This window comes from Thunnus albacares, chromosome 12 (assembly GCF_914725855.1).
Source record: "Thunnus albacares chromosome 12, fThuAlb1.1, whole genome shotgun sequence".
NCBI lineage: Eukaryota > Metazoa > Chordata > Actinopteri > Scombriformes > Scombridae > Thunnus > Thunnus albacares.
Window position 1 is genome coordinate 31190909 of NC_058117.1, and position 12620 is coordinate 31203528.

At 34.6% G+C, this 12620-nt stretch overlaps 1 protein-coding gene across 1 annotated transcript; it reads right to left on the reverse strand.

Moving 5' to 3' along the window:
• Window positions 1-1764: 1764 nt before the first annotated feature.
• On the reverse strand, window positions 1765-7609 carry LOC122994496. Its single transcript, XM_044369212.1, has 6 exons — window positions 7513-7609; window positions 7088-7420; window positions 5117-5161; window positions 3296-3604; window positions 3089-3163; window positions 1765-2159 (listed from the first exon to the last, which is right to left on the reverse strand). Exons 1-6 carry the CDS (start codon window positions 7553-7555, stop codon window positions 2011-2013), a joined length of 954 nt encoding a protein of 317 aa, XP_044225147.1. The 5' UTR covers window positions 7556-7609; the 3' UTR covers window positions 1765-2010.
• Window positions 7610-12620: the final 5011 nt, after the last annotated feature.

The window sequence follows — 12620 nt, forward strand, 5'->3', positions numbered from 1 at the left end:
TCATCCTGACAGATTTGATATTTTTGGAAGCTTTGTGATCTCTACTAGAATTAAAAATAAAGTTCTGAGGGTTAGTTTGTGAAGACGAAGCCACCGGAGGGTTCAGAAGAGTTTAAAGTCAGGTGTCGTCTACATGTCTCTTTGGTGGAACTGATAACAACCCATCTGCAACATGAGGAGACACAACTACACACTGCTTTACTGATTTATTGTATTTTTTAAGTTACTATATCTTTTTTTTGTATTTAAATTTAAAATATTAATCTCAAAAGTAACTACAGCAACAAAAACACAATATTTTCCTCTGAAGTGTTGTGTAGTAGAGGTTTAAAGTAGTTTGAAATGGAAAAACTCAAGTTAAATACAAGTACTGTAAAACTGTACTTGAGTACATTAACTGAGTAAATGTATTTATTTACTTTTCACCTCTGTAGGAAAAAACAGCTGGATGTAATTTCATCATTTTTCATTCTTTTTTGTTATTTTTGTGTCATTTATTTTTCCACATGTTGCACCCTGCAGTTAAACAGCCCGATTATTTGACATATGCATTCTATATGCAATATGAATATATAAAATAAAGTATATAAGATATTTAGACTAAATATTACTTAAATATGATCCAAATATGTTTTTCCACTGTAAATATTTTGCGCAACATACATCATTTTAGTCTGATCTGAATATTTGTGTTACAGTTACAATCATTTAGAGGCTATTTGTAGTCTAATGAATGAATCTTTTTTACCACCATTCTGTATAATCCAATATCTTTAATAAAATTTCACAATATTATCTGCTACTGAATATCAGTTTATAAATCAAAGTTCAATTTCACGTGCTTTAAAATAAAAAAGGTTTTAAAAAATGTCTGTTTTCAGATTCATTAAGATCTTTATTTTTTAAAGTTGCTTTTAATTCTGATATTCTAATATTAATTTGTACTAGTGCAGTGTTTGTTCAAAATATGTCTGTTATAAATGGGTTGATTACTTGGCTTCTGGTGTTGCTGCTTGCAGATTTCTCGAGAACCGCTCATCCAAACAACTTCACACTCGACGCTGCACTTCATTGTGTCCTCAGCAAAACACCAGACAAGTATGAAGTCGATCGGATGAACTGTTGTAGAGAAAATCGAAGGACACGCATACATACAGACAGACAGAGACTCCTTCCATTTTAGTTAAATATATTCAAATGTAATTCTAATATTAGAAAATCTATAATAAAAGAAAATTCAACCAATTTGCAAATAACTAGACAGATTATTGAAATTATCACATTTAAAAATGACAATTGTATGATAAGTTACAACAACAAGATAATCAACTAAATAAAAAATGAAAGGTGTAAAATATTTAACCATAGTTCTTATTTAATTATATGTTTTTTTTATTGTTCATTGAGAAGTTACTATTGATTTGGAATCAACTAGAGCATTATAACACTGCAATAAAATTATATAATTAGTAGCTGTTCAGGTGTTATTTGCAAATATACTGTATTTTTGGGGGCATAACACATTAAAATCAGTTCAGAGACACAAATTTTGAAGGAAAATCAACAAAAACAAAGAACTTCATAAAACACAGACACTGTGATGTTACAGTTTATTAAGAATATCAAAGTTATGAATTAAAAAGACAAATCTAACTTTGCAGAATGTATTGAATACAAAATAATAAATGCAATAAAAGTTTGAAAAACACTAAAAACTAAATTATATTTTATATGTATATTTTTATTTTTTTTATATTACAAGTCAACATTAAAAGTAGGAAACAAAACAAACCTGAGCTAAAAAAGTAACTGTTAAGGTTTAATTTGTAAATATATATGTGTATATATGTATTTATATATTCAGCACAACTGTATCTAACTTGTGCATAAAGAGAGAAAAAGTAAAACCAACTACAACACATCATAAGTGACATTTGTGAACACTGATCAAAGTGATAAATGAGATGAACTGATGAGATGTGATGGTGAGAAAAGGTGAGCAGAAAACAGTCAGTCAGCATGTGTGCAGTTGGTGGACGGTCCCTTGTTTCTGAGGATCATCAGCAGAGAGAGTCCACAGCAGTACACCAGACTCTTCACTATCAACACTGTGTACAGCACACAGAGCAGCTTCACCTGGCACTGAGACTGGAAGGACACTGACACACACACACACACACACACACACACACACACACACACACACACAGGTCAGTCTTCTCTCCACACTGTTTCAGTCTGTTCAACTGTGGACATTTCATCACAATATCATCACATTTTCTTCAGTAGAACTTGGACTTTTCCAGACGGGACGACCAGCTTTACATGAAGACAGGGGTCGACTACAGTTTGACTGACAGCTCAAAGGCCCTTATTAAATACAACAAGTCAGGGCCGGACCCAGCTTTTTAGGGGCCCCAAACAGGATTTGATTTCCTGTTTTCAACTTAAAATAACTTTTGAATCCACAACTAACTACAATTTATAACAATTAATATCACTGAAGGATAAAAAGCAAAGTCCAAATACTGTTTAAAAACACACAGGTTACTATAGATTTGAAGTTTTCACCACTTGGGGGCAGAAAAACTCCACAACAAGCTAACAAACTCCTCTCTGACATATTATGGTCTGTCTGCTGTTTGCTGCTGGGCAGCTAGTGTACAGTGGGTTTATCAGGAAACAGCTGCTGCTGCTGGAAACACTGAGACTGAAGCAGACAGGAAATGTGCTGCAAAACCACAACTAGGAGCTAAAAGAGGCTAAAAAGCTCATTTAGTCATTAGATTCATTCTTAATATAAAACTATTGATTAGTGGAGCTTTAAGATATACTCCCTAAACTTGTTCTATCACCCTTGAGGCCTAAAACTGAGTATAGCGCCCCCAAAAGGTGTTATTTGTCAGCCTGTGAAGTGAAAGCTCTCTCAGTGGGACTTGTTGTGCTGTGGGACACTCTAACAGAATCAGGGAGTGTATGTTTAAATCCTTCAATGATGAGCAGAAAGTGAACAGACTGATATGCAGCCCTAACTGCAGCAGGACATTGGAGCTGTCAGAGCATGCAGAGAGGCAGCAGGTGATCTTACAGTCAGCTTGCTGCAGAGCTGGCAGGTCTGCTGGCTCTCTCTCTGGAGGACAGGAGGCTGCTGGAGCTGGAAGCTCTGAAACACAAAAGGAGTCAAATGTTTGGAGTTGCAGTGAGAAATGTCAGTGCTCTGCTCCTCTGCTCTCTCTGACAGCGTCTCCAGATGAAGCTGAATCACTGCTGAACACAGTCACCAAGCCTTCATTACCTTGTTCTGTTTGGGCCTCCACTGTTCCCCCCTCGTGCTTGACGTAGCAGCGGTATTTATATGTGCTGTTCTCTTGCTGATTGAGCAGCAGGATGGCGACGGTGCGTCCCGGCTCTCTGAGCTCCAGCTGCTGTCCCTCAGCAAGGGTCAGATTCTCCAGCGTGCCGTTCTTCTTCTGTCTTTTCCAGGAGAACTGGACCAGAGGAGGAGACATGGCTGAGGCCAGACACAGCAGGGAGCTCTTCCCCTCCAGGTGGGCTCTGGATGCTGCTGGGTACACGCTCACCACGGGCTTCACTACCTGCTCATCTGAAGTTTGACAGCAGCAACAAGCAGCACAGACACACATTCACACAGTCAACAGCAGCTTACAGCACTGCACTGCATTCAGTCTGATCCTGGAAACTACATGATCACTAAACTACTCATCAATACACCACAAACATCATCTACTGGACACTGTATCAATAATCATATCAAACTAAAGCATCATGGAAGCTCATCATATGTCATATATAAAGATTAAAACATCATTTAACACTTTATCAATATTTACTACAACATTAGTTACTAATATAATAGAGTTTATAAATATAAAATATATCATGACATAACAGCCTCATATAAAATACATTTGCTAGTGATTATAGTGTTTTATGTGAAATATATTTACCAACATATACTTTAATTAATAAAAATCAATCAATAATTTTAACATGAGTTTGATCTTTTACTTAAAACAATATTACCACCACCACGACTACCATGTTCAGATACGTCTAATATAATATAATATAATATAATATAATATAATATAATATAATATAATATAATATAATATAATATAATATGATGACATTTGTCTTAGTAAAATTTAAAGTATAGTTTTATTACTCGGTTAAAATATATTATATTTATGTTACATTTGTAAATGATTATAGTGTTTATATGAAGTATATTTACCAGCATATACTTTACTCTAATCAGACACACAATACATCAATACTTTGAACAACTTTTTAAAGAGTTTTAGCTTTTATATAAAACACAATTACCACAACATGTTCAGATATGTAAATAAAATATAATATAATAATATAAATATAATTAAATTACAACATGTAAATTATCTGATTCATTATATTTTCTATCAAACACTTTCTATTTTTTTTTTTACATTATATATTTGACATCATGTTGATTTCATAAACGAATATGATTTATATTAAATATGGATTAAGATATACAATTATACATTTTATCTATAAATTATATTTAGTTTAATCACACATTTAAAATGAGTTTGCCTTCATGCATTAATTTATCTTCCACTAAAAGACATATTTATCATCATAAACACACAATTATCATGAGATACATTTTACCATTTACAAATATATACTGTATATTTAACACACAATATATTTATCACTATTTGCTTCTAAAATGACATTTAGGAACATTTATTAAATGATGTTTCACATCATATATCATCTTGTTTTTAATAAACAGGAGCTGCTGCTGAATCAGTGAGATTATTAAATACTGTTTATTTGTAACATTACTGATATCAGACTTTTTGGCTGTAAACCAACTTTGATGTGATGCATAAATAAAGAAGAACTTGTGGTGTGCAGTGAGATTTGAAGCTCTTTTCAGGAGTTATTGATTAGTTTTATGGAAGAATGGCTGCATCAAGAATTCTTTACTAAATATGAAAAAACTAACATGTAAAGCCTGAAGCAGCAGAAACTAAAACTAAAAACACATTTTCAACTTGTTCAATAAAACAACTGAAGGAAAATGAAAGTTTAGTCTTACCTACATACAGTTTAGTTCCAGAGCCAAAGATGGGGTAGAGGTTTCCTCCCACAGTGAATGAGACTGTGACAAAAACCTGTCTGCTGTTGAATGTGTCAGCTGAGGTGAACGAATCCAAATTATGAACCAGTATCATATTTCATCTCCATGATGTGTTTCTCTAATGTTCATATCAACATGACTGTCTCTTCTTTTATTTGATTTTAGCCACATTAGCAGTGTGACTATATGGATGCTAATGTCAGTCGGTTGGTCGGTCCACCACTTAAGTGCAGATCCATTGGATCTGATTGTGGATCAAAGGACGGATGGATTGTTCATTAAATGTTGTGCAGACGTTCACGGTCCCCAGAGGATTCAATTATTTATTTGACTTGATTGATTCTAACTTTGAATCTAGCGCCACCAGCAGGTTGACATGTTTGGTCCAGACTGAAATATCTTTTCATCTATTGGATGGATTGTCATGTAATTTAGTAGAAATATTCATGTTCCCCTCAGGATGAATTATAATAACTTTGATCCTCTGACTTTTCCTCTAGCGCCACCATCAGGTCAACATTTAAACTCAACTAAGAGCTCATTTAAAATCAAACTGACATTTGTAATGATGCAAATTACTTAAAGCTGCTATAATCAATATTTTTATAATAACCATGATGTGTCAGTGTGTAATGTGTTGGTCGTGGCTCGTAGTGATGAACCTACAGAGAATTATCAGTGACTCTGCAGCTCCTCTCGGCTTTACGGAGCTTTATAGTGAGTTTCAGCTCATTGTTTATCTGTCCGGCTGCAACTTTACTGTTTTGTTAAATAAAAAAATTAAAGTTCAAAAGTTGTAAAGTTCACATTTGAGGAGATTTGTTGAGTATTATGAACTAAACCAAGTTAGGATGACATTAGTACCTGTGCTGCCATGCAGGTACATTTTCATAGGAGCTGTAGTTTTTGTTTGTTTGTCAATCAATTGATGTTTAACATTTTGAATCACATAAAGGATTAAATTTCTAATAGTAAATGCTGTAGTGGAGCCATTTGTCTTAGAATATGGACAGTAAACATCAGAACCTGTGGTTAAGGTTTAGTTAGGTTTAGGTAAAGATCATGGTTTGGGTTAAAATGACTTCCTTTTTAAGATGAGGGGAGCTGCGTTGTCATGGTTACAATAATAAACACGTGGTTAAAGTCAGGAAATGATGGTGGTCGTGTTAAAAGAAACAAACAGTGTCTGCTGTCGTTTCTCTTGTGAAGACAGTCTCAGCTGCTCACAGAGCAAAATCCATTTACATTTACCACATTTCTGTTGAGGGGAAATTGTCATAAATCCAAGAATTGTGTTGAATCTTTTACTAAAGTGAAATTATCTGTTGAAATCTGTTCAAAGATGTGACGTGAAGAATGCTGCCTGAAGGCTTTTATTGTGAAAGAGCCACAGGAAGTGTTTTCATTAACAGCAGATTATTATTGTGAAGGAGGAATGAACTTTATTCCAGCAGCAGGTCAAAAAAGACCATTTTTATCTTCATCTCAAACTTTCAACTCTGTCAAACATCTTTTTCTATTTATTATTTTCTCAATTCTTGTTATTAAATCAAAAGTTAATAAAGTTTCACTTTTGATCTCTCCATTATTTGTCTCTTTTATCTGTGTTATATTGTTGTTTGTTTGTTTGTTTGTCTTCATCTTGTTGTATCATTGTGCTTCTGTGTTGCTCCTTTGTTCTCACTGCGTGGAACAACAGGAAACCTGCTGAAATAGCTGATAAATAATATCAATGAAATATAATGTTTAAATCAAAATCCTGACACCAACAGACAAACATTTAGTCCTCAGCTCAGTTTGTTTGTGACTCTGGCTGAGATGGAGGTGAAATATGTGAACCTGGGCTGTGGTTTACTGCTCTCTTCCTGTCACTGTTTGACATCTGTTCATCTGGAGGTTTTTGTACAGGCTGCAGGGATCATTTCTCACTGTGGGTATCTTTCTTCCAACAGGAGCAGTAGTAGGTGGCTGAATGTGAGGGTTGAACTGTCTGAATCTGCAACTCACTGCTGTTCTGTTTATATACAGCTGAGAAATCATCTTTCTGAGGATGATTGTAATCTTTGTATTCTTTATCATCCCTCTTGTCAATATGAAGGATCACTGTGAATGTTTCTGTGTCTTTCTTCTGGTACCAGATTACTAATGGGTATGTACTGTCACACTGGTCAGTTCCTCCACAGCTGAAGGAGACATTTTTACCAGCTCTTCTGGTCAATGTTAAATCATCCTGAATCAGCTCTGCTGCCATGGCAACCAGCGCTGTAGAGAAACAGACACACAGATGAAGGTGAGTGTGACAGTGTTTGTTAAAGGTTGAGTTTGTTGGCTCCTGATTGGCTGGAAACACTCACCTGAACACAGACAGCACAGAGCAGCAGCTGGGAGGAAAAGCATTTTGTGCTGTGGTGTTTCCTCTGGTGAACCTGGGGAGAAGTGGCGCTCTGATGCAGCTGAGGCCAAACAAGGACGAGCTGTGAGATCAGTTGAGGGCCACGTGGTTTCTAACAGCTCCTCAAACCTCCCATCAGCCCCTGCGGCGGACAGATAAGGCTGTTGCTGCTGCTGCTGCTGTGTGGTTTTCCTCTGCGTGGAGGAGCAACAGGCTGTACACAGTTACCATGGAGATGGACGTCACTGACACATCACTGTTTGATTGTTCACAGGTGTTAATGTGAGAATTTATCAGCTCTATTCAAATATTTACAATCATTACAGCTGCATTTAAAAGAAGCAGAAACACAAACTCATATTAGTTTAACAGTGAAAGTGATGGAGAGCAGAGACGGACTGATATTATCTCAACTGGTTTTTAAAATGATTTGACTCTTATTTTTTAATCATATGTTTTCCTCCACGTCTCTGTTTCTCTGTGTGCTTCACTTTCACTTTCTTCATCTTGATTTTAATCTGGCAGCAGATCAAAAATCTGGGACACAACAAAACACAAAAACATTCATGGAACCACAAACACGTTCAGGTTGGTGGTGAATTTAGCAACACAGATTGTTCTCTGTTGTTTGTAGAACAGATGTGATGAAAATAAAAAAAAACTACAAATCCACAAAGCTCCTCCTGAACTGTGATTTTAACCTTTAAATGTTCCCCTTATATTTATTTAATCCACTTTAATAAATGAATTGAATTTCCTGCATCATCTGATGGTATCATGCATTCATTGACGCTCTCTTTTAACACTGAGTTTAGACACATTTCCTCAAATTTCATCCTGACAGATTTGATATTTTTGGAAACTTTTGTTATTATTCTTAATAATAATAATAATAATAATAATAATAATAATAATAATAATAATAATAATTATTATTATTATTATTATTATTATTATTATTATTATTATTATTATTATAAAACTATATTTAAAAATGTGTTTTCAGATTCATTATTATCTCTTCTATGTTTTTATTTCAGAGTTGTTTTAAGTCTAATATTCTAATGTTAATTTGTGTATAATATTCAATTATTATTCTAATATTATGAACCCTACAATAAGAGAAAATTCAGCTTATTTGTAAATAACTGAATATTTATTCATGATTATTAAATAAAAGGTTGGTACCAAATACAACCTGCACCAGTCTACATGTTCAGCTGTTTTCAGGAGCAAAACCAAAAGTAACTCTCTCCCTTTTTATTATATAATATTTATAATATATTTTACACATTATATTTCATATTTTTTATATTTCTCTGACAATTTATTAGACTTTAAAGCTGTAGTTTACATCTCATTCTCCACTTTATATTATATTACCTCTATCTGCTCTGTGCTGAGCTGTCAGTAATAAAACCTTTACACTGCTGCCCTCATGTGGCTGCAACAACACATTGCTTCTACTACTACTAGTCTCTTCAAACTTTTGTTTTCATGGCCCCAAATGTGTATAAAGAGTAAATATATCATATATATGTGTATGTACAGAGAGACAGACAGAGACTCCTTCCATGTTAGTTAGATATATTCAATTCTAATTCTAATATTACAAAATCTACAGTAAGACAACATGCAGTTTATTTACAAGTAACAAGACAGATTATTGAGATTATCACATTTGAAAATGACAATTGTATAACATGTTGTAGAACATATTAAAAACAATATAACTATACAATTTATAACAATTAAAATCACTGAAGGATAAAAAGCAAAGTCCAAATATTGTTTAAAAACACACAGGTTACTATAGATTTGAAGTTTTTACCACTTGGGGGCAGAAGAACTCCACAACAAGCTAACAAACTCCTCTCTGACATATTATGGTCTGTCTGCTGTTTGCTGCTGGGCAGCTAGTGTACAGTGGGTTTATCAGAAAACAGCTGCTGCTGCTGGAAACACTGAGACTGAAGCAGACAGGAAATGTGCTGCAAAACCACAACTAAGAGCTAAAAGGGGCTAAAAAGCTCATTTAGTCATTAGATTCATTCTTAATATAAAACTATTGATTAGTGGAGCTTTAAGATATACTCCCTAAACTTGTTCTATCACCCTGGAGGCCTAAAACTGAGTATAGCGCCCCCAAAAGGTGTTATTTGTCAGCCTGTGAAGTGAAAGCTCTCTCAGTGGGACTTGTTGTGCTGTGGGACACTTTAACAGAATCAGGGAGTGTATGTTTAAATCCTTCAATGATGAGCAGAAAGTGAACAGACTGATATGCAGCCCTAACTGCAGCAGGACATTGGAGCTGTCAGAGCATGCAGAGAGGCAGCAGGTGATCTTACAGTCAGCTTGCTGCAGAGCTGGCAGGTCTGCTGGCTCTCTCTCTGGAGGACAGGAGGCTGCTGGAGCTGGAAGCTCTGAAACACAAAAGGAGTCAAATGTTTGGAGTTGCAGTGAGAAATGTCAGTGCTCTGCTCCTCTGCTCTCTCTGACAGCGTCTCCAGATGAAGCTGAATCACTGCTGAACACAGTCACCAAGCCTTCATTACCTTGTTCTGTTTGGGCCTCCACTGTTCCCCCCTCGTGCTTGATGATTCCTTAAATAACAAAACCCAAATTAATAATACTATTAACATTTTATAAAATTACATTTACTAATTTAATAATTAATACATATTATTTAATAATGTAGATTTTATATTTAATAGTTGTATTACTTTGTCGTTGCTGTTTGTTTTATTATCAGTTTCTCTCATGAAGTTGTTTTTTTAATAAAACAAACCAGTTTTTAAATTGTGCTGTTTCTGAAATCTTTCATCTTCTTCTAAATTGAGGTTTTTACCTGCAGAGTGTTTAAATTCACACTGTAAGAACATTTTTAACATTTACTTCCTCTCTGCAACATTTAAAAAAAATACATTTGTTATCATCAATCAGAGCAGCAGAACACAAACCACACTGAGACAAACAAGTCATCTTTACTTGTATTAAAAAGAAAATACACCAATAATATAAGAACACAAACAGTCAGACAATAACACAATAAAGTTTCAAACATGTATAATCAAGCAACATCAGCAGCTGGTCAAAGCAGAAAATGCTGTTGTTTTTCTCCCAAAAACCTCTTTAATGTTTTCACACTAGAAAGCTCCTCACATAGAGGTGATAACCAACTGATGACAGTTATTTCTGCAAATACTTTACCCAAAGGACAATTGGAAATCTGAGCCCAAAAGCTGCTGAAGCCTTTCTTGAGTACATTTATAATTTACTTTTAAATTAATGTTGCCAACATCAGCAAAGTCTTCTAGTATCTTCTATTCACTGTAGAAATCCTAAGTGTAATATTTAATGATACCAAAAATGTAAAAATGAAAAGAAGAATAAGAGTAAAGGCAATAATTATTTTGCCTCTAGCAGTGCAGGGCTCATGAGTTCCTGGGTTTACTTGGTTAAAAAGTCATTTTACTGTAAGAATAACTTATTTGCATGACCATGATCTTCTGACAACTGAAGGTAGTTTAGTTGACAAATCCGACGTTCAGATCAGAAAACACTCATATGTGTTTTATTTGGAGGATACTGACAAACAGCCCCTTCTGTCATTTATGTATGAGCACTCGGCAATGACAAGTGTAAACTGTAAAGCAGTGATGGAAGAAGTACTGAACTGTTTCACTTAAGTAAATGTAGCAATAATACAGTATAAAATACTACTTTACAAGTAATGGTTTTACTTTCAAAATTACAGAAGTATTATTCACTAAATGTACTTAAAGTATCAAAAGTTAAAGTACCCTTTATGTAAATTGGTTACATTGATCATATACATATATACAGAGCCTGTGAAAAGTATTCACCACTCTTGAAATGTTTCATGTTGTATTGTTTTAAAACATGGAGTCAAAGGGGATTTAATGTGGCTTTTTGTACACTGAAAAAACCCTTATATGTAAAATGAAAATAAATCCCTATGAAGTGATCTAAATGTATTTCAAATATAAAATACATCATCAGCTTTACTAGTAAAATCTAAATCTGAAAAGTAACTAGTACTTATAGCTGTGAAGTAAATGTAGTGGGGTAGAAAGTAAAATATCTCCCTCTGAAATGTAGTGGAGTGGACGTATAAAGACGCATACAATGGAAATACTCATGTGAAATACCTCACAATTGTACTTTATTACATTCCTCCCCTGCTGTAAAGTGTACCTTTGCTAAAAACTCCAAAAAAAGAAAAAGTGATAAGACCTCCAGATGTTTGGCCTTTGTTGGTGGTTGGGCTCAGTTTGACTGTGTGGGTGGAGGGCTCAGTGGAAAAAAGGTTTACAGACAACAAGAGAAAAGACCCACATGACAAATGAGAGGGAGGGAAGTTGATGAGTGTACAGCAGCAGGTATGAATCTGTTCTCGGCGGTTATTAGGACTCATATAAAACTGTTGACAGCGAATCAACACTTCCTTTCCTGCAGCAGATGGGCCGTGTGGGTTTCTGCTCAGCAGCCTCCACACTGTTCGCTGTGGTTTTTCATTGTATTAACACAATGATGGTTACAACCATCGACTCTGGTTAAAGAATGGTTCCAGGAACTTCAGTATGAATTCAGCGCTCGTTTCAGTTTTAATCTGTGTTATTAATGTGCGAGAGAAGCAGCTGAAATCCTAAACTCAGAGCTGAGAAACTGACATCATTAAATAAAGGGAGACGTTCAAACTCCTGCAGTCTGCTCAGGTCCCACAGTCTGTACTGAGTTCACAAATAAATCACTCAATTCACTTTAAACAAATCGATGACAATAAAATGGTTGAAACTGTGATTGAGGTGCTGAACATCCTAATAATAATAATAAATAATGCATGACTAATATTAAGAATCCAACTTAAATCATATTATTTAAGATATTTTTATTAAATATAAAACACAAACAAACATATGTGATATATATTTACAAAGCAACATAAACATCACATATATGTAAAAAAACAACTCCTGCTCATTTTTAATGAATAGAGCAAAAAAAATGTTCCTTATTCAGAAAAAGAACAAATGCAGATATACATCT